Below are 24,266 nucleotides of genomic sequence, written 5' to 3'. Positions count from 1 at the left end.
TATTATTGTTCTGAGGAAGCACCAGACCAGAAGCAAGGTGGGGAGGAAGGAAAGGGTTTGCTTGGCTTACACTTCCATATCACTGCTCATTATTGAAGGAGTCACAATAGAAACTCATACAGGACAGGAACCTGGAGACAGGAGCTGATGCAGAGAGGCTGTGGAGGGGAGCTGCTTACTGTCTTGCTAGGCCTGCTTCTTACAGAACCCAGGACCACCTGCTCAGGTGGCACTGCTCACAGTGGGTTAATCTGTCACTAAGAAAATGGGCCGGACATAATGGCGCATATCCTAAACCCTCTAGCACTTGGGAGGCAGGAGCAGGGATATCTCTATTGGTCCAAGGCAGGCCAGCTGGTCTACATAGTGAGTTTCATGACAGCCAGAGCTACATACATAAGGAGACCCTGTCTGATTGGGGGCAGGATGGGGAATGGGGGAAGAAAATGCCCTAGAGGCTTTTCTGTAGCCTTATCTAATGGAGGCATTTTCTTAATTGAGGTTCCCTCCTCTCAGATGACTTTAGCTTGTGTCAGGTTGATATAAAACTAGCCAGCACAAATGTGCACTGATTGTGGGGTGGGGTAGCATGATCTAGTATGTTTCTTCCTCAGCATTTGAATGCTGGGTGTTGGTGGGCTTTCTTCTTGGTAATGCCAGCTTTCTTAACTCTTCTGGAGGTGGGGATGTTTGAGAAGACTGAACTTTCCATTCTCTGTACGTGGGAATACAGAGATGCCAAAGGTCCCTGGGGCCCTAGATAAAGGAATGAGATTCTTCTTCAGGATTTTAGGTATGAAAGGCCAAATTGTAGTTGGGTCCTGTCTCTGTGACACTGGACGTGCTACATCCTTTTTCTGTGCTTCAGTTTTCTTATCTGTAATATGGGCACAATTAGTTATTACTCCTGATTCACCAGAATTGTGATTAAACAGTATGCTGCCTGAGCCAAAGATAGCTAGAAGCTGGTTGCCATTGTTCTGTTGTGGTTACAGTGGCAACAGATTTGGCTTACTTTTTAAACAAAAGCTGTTGGGTCTCCGCTTGTTACCGGACTTTGACTTCCATTGGAAAGAAGACATGGAGACTCCCTCCCCACCCAGAATGAATGTCATTGTATCATAGCCCCTTCTTTGGGGTCACCAGATACTGCATAATCCTAGTTCCATGGCATCCTGGTTTCCTTTGGGCCCTCTAGCATCGCAGGAATTTTGTGCTTGCATCCTGCCAATTGTTGCGATGATGTGGCATTTGCAGAAGTGTCTCCTATTGCCTCTGTGGTGCTAAGAAGACTGTTGACTGTTAGTTGGACCTAGATCTCTGTGTGTTGATTGTGGCTGTATCTTGTCAGGGTTTTGCTGGAAGGTGCTTTTATGTGTTCTTATCTGACTAGTGGTGCTTGAGCCAGACTGTGCATGCCTACTCATCCAGTGCTTTCTCTTGCCGTAGACAACATCCCTGAGGATCTCCGAGACCCGTTTTACATCGACCAGTATGAGCAGGAGCACATTAAGCCACCTGTTATTAAGCTGCTCCTGTCCAGTGAGCTGTACTGCCGTGTCTGCAGCCTCATCTTGAAAGGGGACCAGGCAGCTACCTTGCAAGGACATCAGTCTGTCATCCAGGCCCTGTCCCGGAAGGGCATCTATGTGATGGAGAGTGATGATACCCCTGTGACAGATGCTGATCTCAGCCAGGCACCTATTAAGATGGTGAGTGCCTGACAGGCATTCCTCAGTGCCCTGCCGTTAGGTGACAAGATGGTGAGGTTTGCCCATGTATATTGGTGGACCTTAATGACACAACTACCTTTTAAAGAATGTCATCATGGGATTGGGGATTTAGCTCAGTGGTAGAGCGCTTGCCTAGCAAGCACAAGGCCCTGGGTTGGGTCCCCAGCTCCGAAAAAAAGAAAAGGGAAAAAAAAAAAAAAAGAATGTCATCATTGTGGAAAGAGCATTTTGCTTTTGTGTTGTTTCTCACTGTGAAGATGTAAGTGTGGCAGTGTGCACCACTGCAGAGTCTTTCCCTGTCCTCAGAGGCTGTGCCTCTGCACATTAGCCCAGCGCCTAGCCAACGCTGCCCTTGCACTGCTCTTCTTAGCTTGTTCTTGGCATTTTGTATGCCATGGCTATTTTCCCTCAGTTTAAGGGTGATGTGTGGGTGAAGAGAAAGCTCTGAAGAGACTAAAGGTAGGGTGTGATACAAGGAGAGCCCTGGTGCCATCCCAGAACCTTTGGAGGCAGAGGAAGTGGGCAGCCTCTTTCCAGAGCTTTTTTCCAGAGCTACCGAGGAAACCTAAGTCTGCTGGCAAGAAACGAGAACCACAGACCATTATTGCATGCTGGAGCAGTGTCAGGGGTGGACAGGCCAGCCAGTACTGTCCTTTGGGGGAAGGCAAGGCAGAAAGTTTCTTGCATTGGGACCTGCAAGATGTGTAGGATGCTGATTGCTGTCTCTGTTCCCAGAGTGGCCACATGGCGATGGTGGATGCCCTGATGATGGCCTATACTGTGGAGATGATCAGCATTGAGAAGGTGGTGGCCAGTGTCAAGCGTTTTTCTACGTTCAGCGCCTCAAAAGAACTTCCTTATGACCTTGAGGATGCCATGGTGTTCTGGATCAATAAGGTGAGTGCCTGTTTAGCTCTCTGCCTCATGGACATTTGCCTGCTTCTTGTTCCCCAAATTGGGACTTGGCCACTAGAGTCTGTCATTTGAGACTGCATGTTAATTTATCCAGCTAGGGGTCCAGTAGATTAGCAGACACTCCTTACTCCTGAGCACTGAGAATTGATCAAGATGGGTTTGTGTATGAAAATGTGCATGTGTGTGTGGTTATAGCTAATGGATTTCATTTTTATCTTAGGTACTTGATAGTTATAGGGGAGGAATCAAGTTTCTTGTGTATCGCGTGTCTGTTTATCAGTGTATACTGCTGTGTACACATGTGTTCATGTGAGAGTACAGGTATGCACATGCCATGGCAAGCCTGCGGAAGAAGTCTCAGGTGTTGTTCTTTGCCTCCTACCTAGTTGGAGAGAAGGTCCACCTTCCATTTTGCTGTAGAAGCACTGAGATTGCTACTGTGTTTGGGTTTACGTGCTGTGCTGACTAGTTTTAGGGCATCTTGGCATAAGCTAGAGTCATTTTGTAAGAGGAAATCTCACTTGAAAAAAATACCCTCACTACACTGGCTGATAGACAAGCCCCTCGTGCATTCTTTCTATTGAAGGCAGGGCCAGCTCATTGTGGGTCGTGCCACCCTAGGCTGGTGGTCCTAGGGGTATAGGAAAGCAGACGGCAAGTGGTTGCATTCCTCCATGGCCTCTGCTTCAATTCTTGTGCCAGGTTCTTTCCCTGCTGGTGTTCCTGCTCTGAAGCTCTTCAGTGATGTAGACTTGGAAGTCGAAGATGAAGTAAATCCTTCCTCCCCATGCAGCTTTTGTTCCTGTGCTTTATCACAGCAGAAATTGTAACTAGAACACATGGTTTTGAACTTTGGTTCTCATGCTTACTTAGCAACTACTTTACCTACCCACTGAGATCCCTCTCCTCCCCACCCCTTATTTTTTTGAGAAAGGTAGCCCAGGTTGGCCTCAAACTGGATATGTAATTGAGGATGACCTTGAACTCTTGATTCTCCTGCCTCTTAAGTTCTGGGGCAGACAGACAGACATATATCATCATGTCAGACTACATTCATGTAATATTTCAAGGAAGTACACTGTATTTTTGTCTTCCAACTTGTCACTCTTAGACGTTGTATGCAGATGTGGGAGTGTGAGAAATGTTTGGCACTGCTCACATAGCCCGCCATCTCTGTCCCATGGTCTTGGGTCACAGACACATTGGCACTTCACTGTTAGACTTGAAATTATTGTATCTGCTTATACAGCCATATTCCTATCTAGGACCATACTTTGTTCTTCTTGTTTCAGGTTTCATAAATCTTTTTCTTACCTAGTATTTGTATTTGTAGTTCATGGTTTGCTATTTCCTTAGCATTTCCACAGGAGCTTACAGTCCTTTTTTGACTTGTTTTCCCTGGTGTGGCTTCTCTGGTGGTTGCTAGATTGTAGGCTTTTCCCTGGTCAGCGTCATTGGATGCAGTGTGTGCGTCTGGCTCGCTGTTCTGACTCCGCATCCAGGTGAGCTGCCCAGCCAGGTGGAGCTCTTTTGTAACTTTCGCTGGATGTCCTGCGTTCTCAGAGGTCCTCTGCATAACTTACAGGTCCCTCAAGGCTTCAGCATTGAAGTCTAGGTAGCGTATTGAGTTTGCCTTCCTTGTGGCATCCCTCTGGGACCTTGTTCTCCTGTAGCTTAGATAGTGGAAGCCTTTCCTGCCATCCTGAGCTCCTTTTCTCTTCCTGACTTGAGGTGTAGTCGATAGAGCCTTTCTGCAGAGCAGCGCCCCTGCTATGACTGCTCATCCTGGGTGGAAAGTCTCTCTGGGACCTGATGGCCTACAGCTAAGCAGGCACATCATCCTGGTTGTCCACACTGGGGCTGACGTGAGTCATCATTGGTGGGCACTTAGGTCCTCTTACCTCCTAGGTGCTCCGAGTTGTACCATGGCCCATTTTTGGGCGGGGGCAGGAGGGGCCTCTTTTAACTTTTTTGGTTTAAAAGGTACTTCCCCTACCCAGTCATCTTCAGAATCTTACTGATGACCTGAGGTTTAAAACTCTCTCTACTGAGCTGGGCGATGGTGACCTATACCTCCCAGCACTCAGGAGGCAGAGGCAGGTGGATCTCTGAGTTTGAGGTCAGCCTGATCTACAGAGGAAGTTCCAGGACAGCCAGGGCTACGCAGGGAAACTCTGTCTTGAATGCCGAATGGCTGAGAAACACCTAAAGAAATGTTCAACATCTTTAGTCATAAGGGAAATGCAAATCAAAACAACCCTGAGATTTCTTTCACCTCACACCAGTGAGAATGGCTAAGATCAAAAACTCAGGTGACAGCAAATGCTGGCGAGGATGTGGAGAAAGAGGAACACTCCTCCATTGTTGGTGGGATTGCAGACTGGTACTACCATTCTGGAAATCAGTCTGGAGATTCCTCAGAAAATTGGACATTGAACTGCCTGAGGACCCAGCTATACATACTCTCTTGGGCATATACCCAAAAGATGCCCCAACATATAAAAAAGGCTCCACTATGTTCATAGCAGCCTTATTTATAATAGCCAGAAGCTGGAAAGAACACAGATGCCCTTCAACATAGGAATGGATACAGAAAATGTGGTACATCTACACAATGGAATATTACTCAGCTATCAAAAACAATGACTTTATGAAATTCGTAGGCAAATGGTTGGAACTGGAAAATATCATCCTGAGTGAGATAACCCAATCACAGAGAAACACACATGGTATGCACTCATTGATAAGTGGCTATTAGCCCAAATGCTTGAATTACCCTAGATGCCTAGAACACATGAAACTCAAGACGGATGATCAAAATGTGAATGCTTCACTCCTTCTTTAAAAGGGGAACAAGAATACCCTTGGCAGGGAATAGAGAGGCAAAGATTAAAACAGAGACAGAAGGAACACCCATTCAGAGCCTGCCCCACATGTGGCCCATACATATACAGCCACCCAATTAGACAAGATGGATGAAGCAAAGGAGTGCAGGCCGACAGGAGCCGGATGTAGATCGCTCCTGAGAGACACAGCCAGAATACAGCAAATATAGAGGCGAATGCCAGCAGCAAACCACTGAACTGAGAATAGGTCCCCCGTTGAAGGAATCAGAGAAAGAACTGGAAGAGCTTGAAGGGGCTCGAGACCCCAAAAGTACAACAATGTCAAGCAACCAGAGCTTCCAGGGACTAAGCCACTACCTAAAGACTATACATGGACTGACCCTGGACTCTGACCTCATAGGTAGCATTGAATATCCTAGTAAGATCACCAGTGGAAGGGGAAGCCCTGGGTCCTGCTAAGACTGAACCCCCAGTGAACGTGATTGTGGTAGAGCGCTTACCTAGGAAGCGCAAGGTCCTGGGTTCGGTCCCCAGCCCCGGGGGGGGGGGGTGGGGGGGGGAGGGATTAGGGGGATGTTGGCCCATAAATCGGGAAAGGGAATAACACTCGAAATGTAAATAAGAAATACTCAAGTTAAAAATAGGAAAAAACAAATAAGCAAACAAAACAAAAATTTAAAAAAATCTTCACTGTACTGAAACATGGTTTACATTCTCCATGTGGCGATCGATCCCTTGCGCTTTAAGCAGTGATGATGACCTTTTACAGCCATTCCAGTCAGGGCAGCTCTCCTCTCATCCTCAGGGCTGCTTTGGGTCCTTATGCAGTCAGCACTTCCCCAGGCCCAGGCTCAGACTTAACTGCTTTCTTTTTTTTTTTTTTTTTTCCGGAGCTGGGGACCGAACCCAGGGCCTTGCGTTTCCTAGGCAAGCGCTCTACCACTGAGCTAAATCCCCAACCCTTAACTGCTTTCTTAATGCGATTAGATTGGTTTCATCCAGTCTTTGCTTGAAATGTTCTTGTGCTTGGCTTCTTTCGATGAACCAAATAAGTAGTTCAGTTTGGTTTATGCCTTGTAGAATTTCTTTCTATGATTATGTCATGATTTGTCTGTCCTTCCCTGTTCATGGATACCTAGGTGTTTTCCAGCTTTTGTCTATTTTAAATAAAGCCACTAGGGCATTTGGATGTCTGGATGCTGTGGCTCTTTCTTTAAGTGGGTACTTGGCAGAATTGCTATGTCAGCTGAGTATATTCTAAATATTTAAGTCCTCCTTCTTCGTCGTCTCTGTAGACCAGGCTGGCCTTGAACTTGAACTGCCTGTAATACCAAGTGCTGGAGTAAGGTCTTGTTCCACATGCAGCATTTACTTAAGGGTCTAGAGAAAAACTGCCAGTGTTTTCTAAGGGAGCACCTTTTAAATTCAGAGACAGAGCAGGAATCTTTTGGTTTTAACTGGTATCAGGACTCGGTCAGGTCTTTGATTGGGAGCATTTGTGTACTAGATTCTCATGTTTTCTTTTTGCAGGTCCTTGTTTGGATCTTTTACACAAGTTTTATTTATGTGTGTGTGTGTGTGTGTGTGTGTGTGTGTGTGTGTGTGCGTGCGCGCACGTGTGCGTGCGTTTGAGATAGAGTCTTCCTTTGTAGCTGAAGCTGGCTTGGGACTCTGGAGCCTAGACTGTCCTTAAACTTTTGGTTTTTCTTCTTTAAGCAGTCTCTTGACAATTGTGATTACAAGTGAGTAATGCCATTCTTGGTCTAAGCCAGTTTTAAATGGTGTTCTTTGTCTTATGTATGTACCTTGTTAGGAATGTGTGTCCGGACGTTCTTCTCTTAGTTTGGACTTTTTACCATTTCTTAGTAATTGCTGCCCCAAAGCAAAGGTTCCTGGGATTTTGAAGCCTAGTTTACATTTTTTTTGCTAAGAGATTTCTGCCCTGTCCTAAGACTTGAAGGGTTTGCTTCCTTTCTTCCTCCTAGTGGTTTGGTGGCATTTCCTCTTCCCCTGAGCTTTCTAATGCACTTGGAGTTTCTACATTGTGTCCTACCGAGCAGGGAAAGGATGAGGTACCCTGCTGTTTTCACAGAGAGCAGTGAGAGACTCCCCGGAGCAGAGCTTTTACCTCTGCACGTTACTGTGGCAGTGGCTCTACTGGGACCTCGTTGAGCTGCATATGTGAGTGTGTCTCTAGACTCTCCTCCTCCATTGACCTGTGTGACTAGTTCATGGTAACTTGAGGTGACTGTAGTTTATACAAACAATACTCTGTAATAATGACTTGAATTTAGACAATATATGTCTTTGAACTGAATCTTTTTATTAAAGAAAGAGTTGTTTTAGCTCTGGTAGGTCATCTGCATGCTCTCATGAATTTCAGAACCTGGATCAGTGGGGCCGTGGCTGTGTCATTACCCTGTGAGGAATGCAGTTGCAATACTTTTGTTCATTAATTATCTCCAGGGAAATTGAATTTCAGTGTTTTGAGTTGTGCTGTAAGTGGTGTTTCTCCGTTTCATTTCTAGTTGCCTGTTGCTAGTTAATAGAAATACAGTTAAATTAAAAAGTACATTTCCCTTCTCTTGTGGGATGTGGAATACAAGTGGTAGAAAAAGGTATTTTGTTTGTCCCTGACCCTCAGTACCCACAGAACTGTCTGCAATTTTTTTCTTCTAATGCATTTCTTTTTATTGTTTTAATATTAGGGCAATACAGACTCAAAAGAGATGGGATGTTTTTCTTTTCCTGTTCTGTGCAGTAATTTGATTATGATTGGTTTCATTTCATTCTGAAATTGTTGTACTTGCTGGTAAAGCCATCTGGGTCTGGAGATGTATACGTGTGTGTGCATATGCATGTAGATATATATGTATGCATATGATATGTATATATGCATGTATATGATGTATATATGTATGTATATGGTATGTGTATAAATATATATGATGTATGTATATGATGTATATATATATGTAGTTGTGAAAACTTCTATAATACTTTAAGTTATTTAGATTTTTTAATCAATTTTTGTGTCATTTTTGATAACTTGTGGCTTTTACAGAGTTCATTTTAAGTTTTGTTAGCATAAAGTTTCTTGCTGTTTATCCTTCGGGTAAATGTATCTGCAGTCTCTAGTGACCCTATCTTTGTTTCCTGATACTGATCATGACTTTCTTCCTTGTTCTTTTCTAGATTACCAACTTCATTATCTTCAGAACATTGCATGTCTGTGCTGTTTAATATTTATTTTTTCCTTTTACCTTTATTGGTTTTTTTTTTGCTATGTATTTTATTTATTTTTTTTGTTTTCATTTCATCTTTAATCAGTTTGTCTGTGTGACTGACTGACTGACTGACTGTCTGTAGACAGGCTCCTAACTCATAAGACCAAGCTGGCCTTGAGTGCCCGGCATCTTTCCTGTCTTGGCCTCAGTGTTTGCCTCTTACACGTTACCGGCACACAGCGACTGAGCATGTGCAGTGTGGTGCAGTGTCCAGCATCAGGTAACAGTCAGATCCAGGGAACAGCACCTCTGGCACCTCAAGCGTTCATCCTCTCTGTGGTGTGAGCAGACAGACCTTGTTTCTAGGACAAGTGACAGAGATGCTTGCCTAATTCTGTTCTCAGCACTAAACTAAAAACAAAAGCAAAATAGAGTGAGTAGTGGATGCATCATACGCACTCTCTTCCCTCGTTAAAGCAGAGAGCTAGTTCATTCAGACTTGCTTACTTCTCATGGATGAGGGCCGGGGTGCTGCTGTCCATCTGAGCAGAGCTTTGCTCTGTCTCATGTACTTACATCTGAGCAGAGCTTTGCTCTGTCTCATGTACTTAGTATGCTGCCTTTCTCTTCAAGTACTAGTGATCTTGGCACTTTCTTGTTTTATGAGGGGATTATCTGCCCTCATAATTTTAGTATTTGGAGGGAATTCATTCCAGAAACATTTTTGTGGTTTTGATTTTATTTTGTTTTTTTCAAGTCAGGGTTTCTCTGCCTAGCTTTGGCTGTCCTAGAACTCACTGTGTAGACTAGGCTGGCCTGGAACTCAGAGATCTGCCTGCTTCTGCCTCCTGAGTGCTGGGATTAAAGATGTGCACCAGCATACACAGTCTTTTTACTCTGCTGTCTTCCTGTTTAAGTGGATTCTTGAACACACTGTAAGTCTGCCCTTCTCGTCATTCATTTGATAGCTTCTGTCATTAGTGTTTAGACCACTTAGATTGCTGTGACTGTCCCTGTGGTTGAATTCTGTCATCTGGTTTGATGACTGCTTATCTCATCCTGTTTTTAAAAAACCCTCCCTCCCCCCTCCCTCCCTCCCTTCCTCCCTCCCTTCCTTTAGGAACGTGTAGTAGTTCTCCATTATTTTGTAGGGTTGCAGTAGCTTCTGTCCTGCATTGTTCTGTTGCCAGGGGCTACTGAGACCAGAGTAAGGTATTCACCGTAGTAAACCTGCTTTTCTCCTAGGACTTTGACCTTGTCACATTCGTTTCATGGCAGCTCCACCCAGTCATGTTTTTCCTACTTTGAGCAGTCATTTGTGTGCGTGTTTGTTTGTAGCTGTCATTGCTGTGGAGGCTGCTGCTACCATGCTGTCTGGTCCTTGTGCCCTCCCTGATTCTGAAGGACCAGCAGTTCACATTGGTTGTGCAGTATCCACACTGCAAAAAGATAAGAGGTTCTTGGTATTTTAAGGAAGGACATTTGTGTGTGTGTGGTGTGTGTCTGTATGCACATGGTGGGGGTCATATGTGTATTGTAAGTGCAGGTACATACCCAGACCAGGAGGTGATGTCTGTCTGTTATCTTCCTCTTTTTTCCTTATTCCCAAAGCACAGTGTTTCTCACTGAACCTGAAATTCACCTTTTTTAAATTTACTTTTCGTCTGTTTGGTTTGTTTAGTTGAGGTTGAACTAAACTCCTGGTTCTCTTGCCTCTACCTCCCAAGTGTTACGCATAGTTTTATGTGGTGCTGTGAGTTGAACCTGAAGCCTTGTGAGTATTAGACACTCTACTGACTGAGTTGTACAGCCCCTCCCTTTTTTTAGAGACAAGGTCTTGCTGTTTATCATAAGCTGGCTTGGAACTTACTACGTAGCTCAGCCTGAGCAGTCTTACCTCAGATGCCCCAGTGCTGGGTAGCTCCGGTTTGCTCCTGTGCCCTTTCTAGCAGATCTCAGACTTCACTGGCTGCAGTTTTCTGACCACTAGTAACTGTTGTAGAGAACTTTATAGATTGCTTATGAGTTCAGTCAGCTTCAGCTCTCCTGGAAAGGACTGCTAGGCATCTTCCCCAGGTGCTGCAGCTCCGTGGGAGACAATGGGTGACAGCCTCTCTTTTTGGATGAAGATGTTGCTTCCCAGTTTCAGGGTGAGCATAGGAAGCTGAGACGACAGTTCTTGCCGCAGTTAATGTTTTAAAAGTCAGTGCTGACTGCCATGCTCAGCTTCATTCCCCACTCAGAAGAAGGTGGGGTCTTGTCTTGGCTAACCTCCCTCCAGCCTTCCCGTCTGTTTCTCAAGCCCACTCCTTACGTTAGGTGGTGGTGCGCTCTCTCCTGTGCTTTCTGGGCCACATGGTTTTACAGCAGATACTTGGTTTGGTTTACCATGGTTACTCTTGAATTTGAAAAATAATTGATATTTTACTTTAAAATATCCATTTTATCAAAAATTTGAAATTAATTTACATTTTAGGTACAAGGTTTCTTTATACAGCTCTGGCTGTCCTAGAACTCAATCTGTAGACCAGGCTGGCCTTGAACTCAGAGATCCGCCTGCCTCTGCTTCCTATGGGCACTGGTATTAAAGGTATGCACCACCACCTGGCTAGTTTCAAAATGGTTTTGTTTTCCTTTTTTTTTTTTTTTTTAAAAGGGTCCCATATAGCTAAGACTGATTTTGAACTGACTGTGTAGGTGAGAGGCCCTTGAATTTTGATCTTCTATCTGTACCTTCCAAGAGCTGAAATTACAAGCATGAGCCATTCCACACCCAGTTTTCCACAGTGGCTTTACTTTCCTTCAAAAATCTCTTGGTGGGTGACATGGCTTCTCAGATAAGGGTACTACTTGTTGCCAAGCCTGATGACCTGAGTTTGATCCCCTGGTAGAAGGAGGGAACTAAGTCCTGCAAGTTGTCCTCTTGACTTCCATGTACGTATTTTGGCATCCTGACATCCTGAGCATAAGCCCACGTACTCATGTGGGGGAGGGGTCTGTGAGCTCGAAATCAAACTCAGGTTCTCTGCAAGAACAATGCTTTTAGCCACTGAGCCGTCTCTAGCTCCTTCATCGCAGTTTTTTTTTTTTTTTTTTTTTGGTTCTTTTTTTTAGGAGCTGGGGATTGAACCCAGGGCCTTGCGCTTCCTAGGCAAGCGCTCTACCACTGAGCTAAATCCCCAACCCCTCCTTCATCGCAGTTTTTTTTTTTTTTTTTTTTTTTTTTTTTCCTTCGGAGCTGGGGACCGAACCCAGAGCCTTGCGCTTCCTAGGTAAGCGCTCTACCACTGAGCTAAATCCCCAGCCCCTTCATCGCAGTTTTAAGGAGATTTTCTACCTTCTTGATGTTGTGTAGGTAAAGAGTTCACATACTGTATTTTTCTTTGATGATAAACCACGCAGACTGTTACTGCTCTAACCACTCCTAAGTATTAGTGTGTATGTTTACAAAGCATGCCGTTATTTTATAAATACAAATTAAGAAATTAGGTTGTGTGTATGTGAGTGATGTGTGTGTGCATCATGTATGGGTGGGGGTACACATGTGTCACAGTAGGTGTGTTGCAGTTAGAGGACACTTTGTGGGGCTTGTATTCCCCTTCTGTCTTTATGTGGGTTCCAGGGATTGAACTCCAGTGACTAGGCTGGAGTGACGAGTACCTTCTTTGTCTGCTAAACTGTCTCTTTGGCCCAATAGAAATACAAATTTTATACTGTCTTAATTTCAAGAGATTACTTAGATCTATGACTTTGTGTAGTCAGATGAGGTGTGGCCCAGAGTTAGGTAGGTTATTATGGGTGGCAGCAGACGAGTGTGTTCAGTGTGCATGGCCTTGGCTCCACAGTGGTGAGGAAAGCCCTGCACTGGCCTTGATTCCACAGTGGTGAGGAAAGCCCTGCACTGCATTTGAAGGCGCAGTGGTGAGGAAAGCCCTGTGCTGCATTGGAAGGCGCAGTGGCTTGGCGGGGGCGGGCAGGCTGCTGACCCTGAGACTCCGGGCAGAGCGTGGGGCCCAGAACCCAGGTGTTCTGTATCTTTGTAATTGGCCTGATCGAGCCGCTGTCTTAGAGTGATTAGCAAGTGCTGTGGGGTCTGCTGACGATGAAGAGGAGGTGGAGGAGATTGGAGAGCAGTAGCCTTTTTAATGTATTTTCTTCTGCCTTAGGTAAATCTTAAAATGAGAGAGATAACAGAGAAAGAAGTTAAATTAAAACAGCAGCCACTGGAAAGTCCCGCTCATCAAAAGGTAAAGGGTAATCTTAATTTGTTTGAAACACACTAAGTTAATGTTAGTAGTTTTGAAGAATTATGTTTGTTTCTACTTGCTCATTCTATATTTTTATCACCCTAAGCAAGCCAGCCTCTTAGATTCTCCTGGTGGCTGACTCTCCATGCCTCAGTTAGGAGTTGCCATGGGCAACCTGTCTTCTATGCCCAACCCCAAAAAGGTCTGATGGTTTGTTAACCAGGGGTATTCTGGGAGGACTTGGGGGGTTCAGTGAGGAAGCGTGTAGCCTGAGCTGGGAGTGAGCTTCAGAAGGTCAGAGATGGAGCAGAAAAGGCCAGGTAGCAGCTGTGCCCATGCAGATTCTTGAGATGGCCTGTCAGGGGCCATGAGACTGATGGGGGTCCAAAGCCCAGTGCCTGGAGCCAGTGGAAGTGCGTGCCTTAGGACGGGTGCAGATGGGCACATTTCTTCCACAGTACTGCTTTGGCCTTGTCCCTGGTCATTTTCTCTTTTGCCAAGGCCATGTGTCACAGTCAGTGGAATGTACCCAGGAGTGCCTGACTGTTAACACAGTTTTGCTCCCAAGAGCAGCATGTGTTCTCCCCTTGTGGTTTTCTCTCTACAGTGGTCAGCTCTAGTCAGCCAGGTCAATAGAGAATCAGGCTGGGACTGAGTGCCTCCCTAATCTTTGGGTGGGGACAGGCCCACATGGGCATAGGCAAAGGGAGCAGACCTTTAGCCTGCTCCCCTGTCTTTTTCAAGTTTGGAACCATTCTTTGCTTTTGTGAAGCAGAGAGGTGTGAAGGGGACAGGTTACCTTCCGGTTAAATTGCCTGGTATTGTGATTAGCGAGGTCGTGCACACTGGAAAGCCTCTGCTACCAGAGGCTCTCTGTCTCTTCTGTGTGAGCATGTGTGTCACAGCCATACCTGGACTGCAGTGCTGACATTCCTTTCCACCTTCCTTCCTGCTTCCTGAGCAGTCTCCCTCCAAGTGGTATTGGAAGTTAGTACCCGTAAGTGACCCAGGCCGCCATCCGCCATCTGCAAAGCCATCTTGTTGCCATCATGCGCTTCCATTAAAATTGCTCGCACCCAAGATTGGTTTTTGTTTGTTTGTTTAATGTCCACCTGGAGGCTGTTGTAGCTTGTCTAGCATGAGCCCTGCTGGCCACGCTGATGGGTTTTGTTATGTGGCACTTTGGGATGCCATGTCCATTCCCCTAGGCGCTAAGTGATCTCTGAGTGACCAGTACAGCATAGCTGACAGGACACTGTCATTTCTAGCAGACGCTAAGAGGACTAGGGGTGACCTAGTGGCTGGACTCATTCCACTCTGCTGTGACTTTGCCTGAGCGGCGGTCTCTCTCACCGCCTTCCCTAGAACTGTCAGATTGCAAAGGCTTTCTCCCACTGAGGGTACAGGTGGACCGCAGAGAGGGCTGTTGCTGGTGTGGTCTCCTTGTTTCTATCCCGTAAGTCTACATGGAGCTCAGCTCAGATTCTGCAGTCTGAGTTAGGTCAGTTCAAATGCAGGGCTTCTGAAATTATGTGTGAATTTCCACACAAAGTGAAAACCAGGATTTGATTTAGTCATTTCAGCAGTACCTAACTGGTGGCCCATTTGGGAAGTGATCCAGTTTGTTGCTGCCCTTATAGGAAATGGCTAGTGCCAAGTGGAACCTTTTTATGTGCTTTTGGATCTCTTTGCAGATGGATTTGTATGTGCCCTTTGATTGTTTGGGTCCTGTAGCTTCATTATTTGGCCCATATTTCCCTTTGGGTCCCCACTTGGGGCCCCATGGCTGTAGGCTGCTAAAGGCCCTGTAAACCTTGAGTGGAGTTCCCATTACGTGTGTTTGTGAGGAGGAGGAAGAGGAGGAGGAGGAGGAAGAGGAGGAGGAGGAAGAGGAGGAGAGGGGGGAGGAGGAGGAGGAGGAGGAGGAGGAAGAAGAGGAGGAGGGCTTGCTTAGTGACACTCAGGTGTCCTGAAGAGAGGTTTGGTTTCAGACAAGTTTGATGAAAGAGACAACTGTAACCCCAGACAGTCCTCCTTAACTTTGCTTTGTTAGAGAGGCTGTGGGGATCCTACAGTGGTGTTCAGTAAGTAGTCCAACAAGAAAATGTGGTCAAGATCGACCACCCAAACACTTCCCAGCTAGAAGTTTGAAGGTGTGGTTGAGCACAGCAGCCATGTGATCCTTCTGGGCCCCTGTAGTTCAGTGTCAGCCTAATTTTACCCATACCATCCATTCTTTACTCAAAAACCATTTGCTTTACTGCATGCCTGCTCACTCCCTGTCTGGTGTCTCTGAAAGCCTGGCCTGGAGCATGCTGTGATGCACTGCATGCTGGAACCTGTGGACTTTGCACGTGTGGTACAGTATGAGGCGGGTTCCCTACGATAGTATGTGTTGTGGGCTCTGAGAAACAAGTTAAAATGTGTGTTGGAATATTCAGTCAACAAAGCAAGCATTGTCGCCAAAAGTAAAGGATTTGGTTTCAAGTGTTTTTCTAATGAGCATCACTACTAATTATGCCAAGTATTTATGGAAGTATTAGCTGAAAGTCTAGATTCCAAGATGATCTTTGAGTTGGACTCATCTGTAGAACTCTCAGAAACCAACAGCTCTTGTTCTAGGCAGTGCTGGCTCCCTTGCTTGTTCTTAGTTTCTATTGTATGTGCTCCTTCTGGAGAAAATGTGGGCTGGTGGGTACCCTGCTCTGGGCGCTGACTTAGGTGAGAGCGGCACACTGCAGCTCTCGGGGAGTCGTGTCTACACTGAGCAGCCCCCCTCTGACTGTGAAGAGAAAGGCATGGGTGGACTGTAGTGTATAGAATATCAACAGGTAGCTGCTTCAGGTGTGCACAGAAGGGAGTCTTGGTCTGGCATTTGCTTGATGATCTTGTGAGTTTAGTCCTGATGTTTCACTTGTAGTTCTTGGTGGCTGCTGTAGTGGTGTGAGAAATTTTGTTTAATCTGGTTTCTGAAATTTCTCAAACTATTGATTAATGCTATTTTGTACTTCTTAATGGCCAGCATTAATGTTGATAATACTTAGAACAATGCCTGTAGCTTGGGTCTTTCAAGCATCTGAATGCCCACTGTTTAACTTGTTTCTCATTAGTTTATAATACATTGGCGTCCGATAGTATAGATATGTGTTTTGTCTCCTTCCATGTGTGCCCACTGCCAGAGTCGGTTTAGAGTTAGACTGGCCCTGGGGTGTTAGCAGCGAACCTCTGCCATGCAGTGTAGCCATGGAGCCCAGTCCCTGGATCTGCCGTGTTTGCTCTGGACAGAGGACATCATCTACACAGTCTGACCTTTTCCAGGCAATAACAGTTGGTCTTCACGTGGCTCTAGGCTTGATGTAAATCTTGCTCTAGCAGTGTGCCTGTAACATACACAGGGTGAAGCGATCTCACACGCAGAGACCATTTTCCTTTTATCAACTGCAGGTCCGCTATCGGCGAGAACACCTCTCTGCTAGGCAGTCACCCTACTTCCCGTTGTTGGAGGACTTGATGAGAGACGGCAGTGATGGCGCTGCTCTCTTAGCAGTGGTTCACTATTACTGCCCAGAGCAGATGAAACTGGATGGTGAGTGCAGAACACTTTCCCTGAACAGACCTGAGAGGAAGCAGTGTGCACTTAACATGCAAGAGAAGTAGCATGGAGTCCCTGTGTCAGCTGGGACACTACTACCCCATTCCTAGAAATTCTAAGAGACCAGATACTTACATGTAACCTGTACCTTATGTGATAAAGAAATTGCCCATTGAGTATTTGGATAATATGACATTGTGTTTTGTGACTCTCCCTTTGTTTGAGTGTGAGTGGGGTTTAAAATCCATCCTTATTGAAGCATCTAGAACCTAAGCCAGACAGGGTGGCACACACCTCTATCCTGGTATATGGTAGACTGAGTTAGGACCAAGACAAGCCTGAGCTGCCTAAATGAGACGCCTTGTCAGAAGCTTAAAGCAGAACAATTCTGAACGTTCTGAAGACATGAGAATGAATGGCAGATTCAGTGTGTGCCCCGCCTTGGCCTGATGGCGCACTGTGCTGACACCACAGCACCTCTTTCTAGGTGTTTGTGACCTGCAGCAGGGAGGAGGAAAGTGGTGGCTATGAAGGGCATGGCACAGGCCTGCCAGGGCATTGTGGAAGCTTCTGTTGTCCACGGCTCGATTTCCTAAGTGCCTTGGTCTGGGGCGGGCAGGAGGACGGCCAGAAACCTGACCAGTTCCTGTGTTGGGATTTTACCTCAGACTTTAGCACTGCAAAGCTAAGGCTGGTATAATGCCTACTCTAGGCATGCAAGTGCAGAGAATACATTTCCATTTTTTACAGACATGGGTGGCTTGAAAGACAGGGGGACCCCCCCCCCTTCCAGGAAGATAAAACCTGCAGGGGGACCCATGGCTCCCTCACATTCAGCTGGCCTTGGTCTTATGACTAGGACATGGGGAAGAGAGTCAGAAAAGCCCTATCTTACATCTTACATCCAGGAGGCTTCTTAAATACCTGTGTCTCTGAGGACTACGAGGAAGTGAGTGAGAGGGAGGCCAGCTCCACAAAATAAAACAGGACAACTCTGGGGAAATAACTCAGTGATAGAGAATTGCTTAGCCTGACTGAGCTTGGGCTCTATCTCCAGCGTCACACACTCACAAAGGAAGAAATGTCATGTGTCTGGTGGGTGACACAGCTCCGTACAGCTTGCCTAGCATGCAAATGGCACTAGGTTTCTGCCCCAGCACTGAAAAGTAAAGCTGGTCTAGTACTAGTACACTCTGGCCACGTAGGAACTCCCGGGCTCTGCTGGTGGGAACATCTCAATTCCCAAGGAAACATGCGTCCATGGAACCCTCAGATTTCACAGCAGGTGGAAGACCGTGCAGAATGCTTAGCCTCCCGAAGGACCTTAGGGAAGAAACAGAAGCTGTGAGGAGGAGAGTAGGCGGGCCTTTTCCCTCTTCACTGACCTGTCCTACGCTGCCCCTGAACAGCGCTCCTGCTGCCTCAGCCTGCAGTGCTGAGATCAGAGACGTGCACACTGCCCGTTGTGCTCTTCACACTCTCCGCTTTGAGTGCCCTTCTCAGTTTAGCCTCAGCTCCACGTGGCCTGTGTTGTTTGCATGTTTCTTTGCTTTGAGACAGGGTCTCCTTCCATAGCCCTGGCTGTCCTGGAACTCAGTATGTAGACCAGGCTGACCTCAAACTCACAGAAATCCTCCTGCTTCTTCCTCTGGAGTGCTGGCATGCACCACCATGTCTGGTCTGTACCCTGCTTTTAAATCTGTCCTTTGAGGATCTTAAGGCAGATAGTAAATAATATTGGGGTTAACATCCTTACTGAAAAAAAAAAAAAAAAGACAGAATTATGTGAAGAAGTTGACAGGCCACGCTGTCAGAAGCAGGAATTTAGTCAGGCCATAGAAAGCTTGAATACAAACTTGTCAGGTGGCATTTAGTGTACCAGATATTGTAGACACTGAATAAAAATAAATGGTCAGAGCTGGCAAGATGGGCTAGGGGGTTAAAGTGCCAAGCTTGATGACCTGAGTTCAGTTCTAGAACTACAGAGTAGAAGGACAGAACTGATTCTTGCAAGCTATTTCTTGGTCTCCATGTATACAAACATTTGCAAAAAATGGCCTTAGTGTTGTGGCACACACCTTTAGCGTAACACCCCACCCCCTACTTCTCACCCCTCACCCCCATATTAGGAGACGGAGATCGGTGGGACTCTGAGTTCAAGGACATGCTGGTTTACAAAGCAAGGTCCAGGCCTGTCAGGCCACAAAGTTGAGACCATGTCTGGGAGCTGGGGGCCGGGGGTGGGGGTGGGGGTGAGAGCAACAACAAAAACTTGGTCAAAGCCACAAAAAGAGAAGTCAGCTGGTGGGTAAGATGCTGATATGTTAAAACCATTTAAAGTAATATGTAGGCCAGACCAATGTGAACTAGGTATTGAGCCAGTTAACAATGGCCAGAACTGTAGGACACAGCCTGAGCGTGCTGTAAGTCACAAAGCAGGAAGCTTGGGAATTAATGAATAAGATTCATTGCAGTGGTTTTAATAAAGGACACAATCCCAGAGAAAAGTAAAGAGAGGGAAGATTAAGTTTTGTGACTGTGTCTGTAGAGCCAAATTGTAAGTTCCAGGCTCTAACAAGCTGGCCAGCCAAGAATTAAAATAGAAGTACAGAGGCAAAACAGTTCACCAGCTAGAGTTCTGGAGCTGCCACAGGAAGACAAGATTTTGACCAGCAGTCATGCCTAGGTGTGTTTTGGAAGTTAGTTGCTTCCAAGAACTAGGGACATGAACACACATGGGGCAAGACTGAGCCTGTAAGTCATGGCCTCAGACTCCAGCAAGGAGCAGGTAGGAGTGAGGTGACCAGAATCGAAGCTTCTGCGTGAGCTTCTTCATCCTATACTAGTAAGCCTCAGTTCCTTTCTGGGCTCCATAAGGGTGATATGCTCACATGCAAAGCAGGGACGGAGTCTTCTCTTTGGAAACTGGTCTTAAGGACAAGATCGCAGTAGCTGAAGTTTGGCATCTGCTGGCTTCCTGCCTTGGTCATCTGGGCAAAGCCCACTTCCTGATGTCTCCCTCTAACAGTGAGGGGTGCTCTGATCCCCCGACATTTGAGGAAATCCCCTGGCCATAATAAGTACTTAGGCCACAGATACAGTTCAGAGTACACAGCAGCAAGAGGCCGGGGACCTAGTTGCCAAGAACAGTGACCAGGAAGAGGCATTTAAAAAACTGTCATGTGGAATGTCCACATTAGGTTCCGTAGAGCTCCGAGGAAGGAACATTTTAGTATCTAAAGTGTAAGAGTGTACTAAAGAGTTAGATGGCTGAGTAGAAAGAAAGAATCTTCCAGAAAATAGAACAAAAAGAGCAAAGGTGTGGAAGTAAAGGAGACACTAGAAAATGAAATCAATATAGGGGGATGAACAGAGAAAATCGAGGTAATTTACCCAAGGAGAGTGTAGATGCCCCTTGGGTAAGCATAGCCAAATCTTAGGAATCCACTGAGGAGACTCCAAGCAACTTGGTGGGAAGACAAAGAAGGTCACACAGAATAGAGGACTGTATGACAGCAGCAGATCCCTCGGCCAAATCCTAGACACAGCATGGCTTGCTGCTTTCTAACAGCCTTGCCTCTGTACTCCAGCTTGCTGGAGAGAGGCTACATAGAGCACTTCATTATCTTGGTGGCGTTTAAAAGACATTGTATCTTGTTGAAATAAAAATTTAAAAGTAAATTTAGTAGTAAAGTAATGAAACATTTAAAATCATTTGAAGAGACACTGTGTAAAATTAAAAGCTTTTCTTTTGATGGATTCATAAAACAAATAAATTTCTTGACTGATTAGTCAATAAAGAGGGCAAAATAGAGAATGCATAAAACAGACCGGGTGTGGTGGTGGCACACGCCTTTGATCCCAGCACTCAGGAGGTAGAGGCAGTCAGATCTTTGTGAGTTCCAGGCCAGCCGAGTCCAGGACAACCAAGGCTCCGTTAACAGAGAAACCCTGTCTTTGGAGGTGGGGTGGGGAAGCAGAAAATAAGATGGCATAAATTCAGGTCTAGTAAACACCACATAAAAATATGGAGAGTATTATTTTGTATTGTTTATGTTCACATGTTATATAACACTGATAGTTCTGTGTTGGAAAACCGGAATGGGAAAACTAGAGACCCGTAACTACAGGGCAGATGGACGTGGGCATAGGCATCAAGATGTACATACTCATGTGCTGACTTTTTTTTTTTTTTTTCGGAGCTGGGGACCGAACTCAGGGCCTTGCGCTTGCTAGGCAAACGCTCTACCACTGAGCTAAATCCCCAACCATGTGCTGACTTCTTGTAGGAACTTTTTGCTGGGGCATTTTACCAAACTTTCAAGGAATTGACAGTTTCTATGGTTTATAAATCGTGCCAAAGAATAGGGAAGATGGAATGCTTCTAGTAATTTTATAAGAGGATTATTCCTGACACAGTGGAAAGAGACCTACAGGTGACAGTTAAGGCTGGCTTGCCTTGTTAGCACAGATTGAAATCTTGTATAAAATGTTGGAAGAAAAGAATCTAACTATTGCATCTGCTTTTACACAACTGGCTCAGTAGGTGTCATTCTTGACCTGCCAGTGATGTAATTTTACCTGGTGGTAGGTGTGGTCCCCAGGCTGTCACAGATGGGGGGACCAAAATAAGACCAGGAATAGTATTTTGTGTCATGTAGGGTGTCTAGTCAGGAGGCCTCGTGGGCTGACTTCTTGTGGGAGCTTTTTGTTGGGGCATTTTACCAGACTTTGAAGAGGGAGAAACCCTGGTGGTGCTATCCCAGTATACAGTCAGACATGAATCTCTCCTGGACTGCAGCTTGCTGAGAGCCAGGTAATCTAGCCAGCAAAAACAGGATGTGGAGAGAAAAGGTGAATATGTAACAAGTTTAAACTGCAGGACAGAAGTCCTGAATGCTTCTGTAGTTCTTAGATGAGGCTTCGCGTTCTTGCATGTTGAGAGTCAGTCTCACTAAAATAATAATTTCTTGACTGTTCTATAAATATATGGCCAGGCCAATAAATACTTTTGTTTTTTTAACAAGATTGATAAGGCAACATAAGGGCAAAATTGTAACATTTTACTTTGGCATAAATTTGATATGTAGCAGATAGCTCAAAGAATTTGTTTTTAAAAATCTCATCTTCCCAGGGTAGGATCTTTCTCACTTTTGTCTTTGGAGTGGCTTAGGGCCCAGAGGCTTTCCTGGTAGCGCTGCTGTCTGCAGGGTCAGGGAAGATCCAGGGAGGTTTTCAGCCCATGCTCATCATCGTTGGTAGTTGTCAGGCCTTGCGACCGGTCTCCCTGAAGCCACAGTGTCCACCCAGCCTTGGCCGTTGTTGTATTGTAGGCTGTGGAGTTGGTCTGTTGTCCCTTGGTTGGTGGTTGATTGGTTTGGTGTTTGTTTATGATTTGTCTGCCTAAGGCTACACCGTGCACCCCAGCATCTGTGTCCACTGTGCTCTTGGTCAGGGTGGTGTGTGCTGGCCTCGTAGGGCCGCTTGAGAGATGTGATTCCTACTTCATGATGAGCGGACTCTGTGGGGAGAGCTGTAGGCTCTGGATCTTCAGTTGTCATCTGCCTCCTCATCTGATTTTCACACTGAGTACCTGCCTCATCCCTGCTTGTGGCAGGGGTAGCTTTGTCCTCTTCCTGCCACCATGTGTTTGTTGAGTGACAGATTGAACTCACAATCTTTTTTTTTTTTTAAAGATTTATTTATTTTATTTATATGAGTACACACACCGTCACTGTCTTCAGATACACCAGAAGAGGGCATCAGATCCCATTACAGATGGTTGTGAGCCACCATGTGGTTGCTGGGATTTGAACTCAGGACCTCAGGAAGAGCAGTCAATGCTCTTAACCGCTGAGCATCTCTCCAGCCCCCTGGACTCACAATCTTAATCACCTGGTAGGCCATGTCTGATTCCATTTCTCTCATCAGACTTGTACTTGGTGTTTAGTGTTCACAGATTTTACCTGAATTAATTAATTCAAAAAATTAAATTTTTTTTTTTAAAGAATAAGAACATGGGGGGTTGGGGATTTGGCTCAGTGGTAGACAAGCGCAAGGCCCTGGGTTCAGTTCCCAGCTCCAAAAAAAAAAGAATAGAAAAGAAAAAAAAAGAATAAGAACATGGGGCCCTTGTTCTACAAGTGTTACGTTTGTTTAACTTCATGCTGCCTGAAACTGTGGCATTGGCTCAGGGCAGTCATTTGGAGCAGGAGTTTACAAACCATGGAAAAGGAGGCATTCAGTCAGAGCTGCGTGTTGAGGGGCCACATATCCTAGAGGGCAGTACAGGACTGGGCAGTCAGGAGTGGTGGCAAACACTGTCCCATGATCAGATGACACTACCTCACTTGACGTGGACACACCTGTTCTTGGACTACTGAATTAGCATTTGAGATCTTTGAAAAAGAAAATTTCCCCCTTATTTTGGTACTTGAGCATGCTGGACAAACACTCTTCTGCCTTCCTCCTTTTTCCTCTTTTCTTTTCGTTTTCTTTTTGGGTTTTCGTACACAAGGATTCTCTGTGTATCAAGCTCTAGCTGTCCTGGAACTCACTCTGGAGACCAGGCTGGCCTCGAACTCAAAGATCTACCAGCCTCTGCCTCCTGAGTGCTGAGATTAGAGGTGTACACCACACTCCTGGTTCCTCTTTTTTAAAGGTGGGACATTCAGAGGCAAAGCCATGGTGCATTTGTCTCATGATCTGAACATCTGCTGTTCACTAGCTCCTAAGGACCTGGACCCCACACAGGAGGCTCCTTTTCAGGGTCTGTACCACAGTTCCCAATGGAGGATCTGCCTCCTGAATTTTCTTGGCTGAGAGGTTGGGAAGATCCTCACCTCTTCATAGCTCAGAGGCTTGTACTAGGTGTAGTTTCTTGATTTGGAAGATTAGAGGCAATTGTAATTTTGTATATATCCCAGCCCCTACCTTTTCAAATATGAAATTAACTTTAGGCAGAGGTCTCTGCTTGCCGAAGAAAATGCAAACATTTTCTTACATTTATTTTAATATTATTGTGTGTGCATGCATGTTGAATATATGTAGGTATTGGCACCAATGTGGATGTGAAAGGGTATCTTTTTGGAATGGTTTTCTCCTACTTTCTCTTTTTTTTCTTTTTCTTTTTTCTTTCTTTTTTTCTTTTTTTTTTTTTTTTAGACAGGTTTTCTCTGTGTATCCCTAGAACTTGCTCAGTTTACTAGGCTGGCCTGGAACTCCTCAGAGATCTATCTGCCTGCCTTTGCCCCTTGGGATTGAAGTGGTTCACCCACCATCACCTGGCTGTTTTTTCCTATCTTGATTTGAGTCCCGGGGATTGAACTTAGGTTGTTGGGCTTGCAGGGTGAGAGCCTTTACCCATTGAGCTGTCTTGTGGACCCAGAACACAAATATTTCTTTTTTATTTTATTTCTTTTTTATTTTTTTTTTAAAGATTTATTGTATGTGAGTACACTGTCGCTATCTCAGACACCAGAAGAGGGCATCAAATCCCATTACAGATGGCTGTGAGCCACCATGTGGTTGCTGGGAATTGAACTCAGGACCTCTGGAAGAGCAGTCCGTGCTCTTAACCATAGAGCACCCCACAAATATTTCTAGAAGGTGATTCCACAGTTGATTTTGCTCATCTTTGCCTGCTCTCCTGCCTCGAACACGTTAGGCAAACACTCCGCTCCTACACTCTACTTGCAGCCCAGTGC

At 45.6% G+C, this 24,266-nt stretch overlaps 1 protein-coding gene across 8 annotated transcripts in view; it reads left to right on the top strand.

Moving 5' to 3' along the window:
* The window catches only part of Camsap1 (calmodulin regulated spectrin-associated protein 1), a 62,065-nt gene that overhangs the window by 19,990 nt on the left and 17,809 nt on the right, over nucleotides 1–24,266 (top strand). For 3 of the 8 annotated variants that reach the window (XM_006233672.5, XM_006233675.5, XM_039104722.2), the window contains exons 3-7: nucleotides 1,450–1,712; nucleotides 2,469–2,630; nucleotides 12,888–12,968; nucleotides 13,933–13,965; nucleotides 16,413–16,554. In XM_006233672.5, the coding sequence (XP_006233734.1) occupies nucleotides 1,450–1,712; nucleotides 2,469–2,630; nucleotides 12,888–12,968; nucleotides 13,933–13,965; nucleotides 16,413–16,554 (681 nt within the window). Of the gene's footprint in view, nucleotides 1–1,449; nucleotides 1,713–2,468; nucleotides 2,631–12,887; nucleotides 12,969–13,932; nucleotides 13,966–15,267; nucleotides 15,328–16,412; nucleotides 16,555–24,266 lie in introns of those variants that run through there. The other 5 variants (XM_006233674.5, XM_063283467.1, NM_001415687.1 and 2 more) reach the window with 3 other exon arrangements.

The sequence above is a fragment of the Rattus norvegicus genome, chromosome 3 (genome assembly GCF_036323735.1).
Source record: "Rattus norvegicus strain BN/NHsdMcwi chromosome 3, GRCr8, whole genome shotgun sequence".
Lineage (NCBI taxonomy): Eukaryota > Metazoa > Chordata > Mammalia > Rodentia > Muridae > Rattus > Rattus norvegicus.
This window is presented reverse-complemented; position numbering and strand designations above follow the sequence as displayed.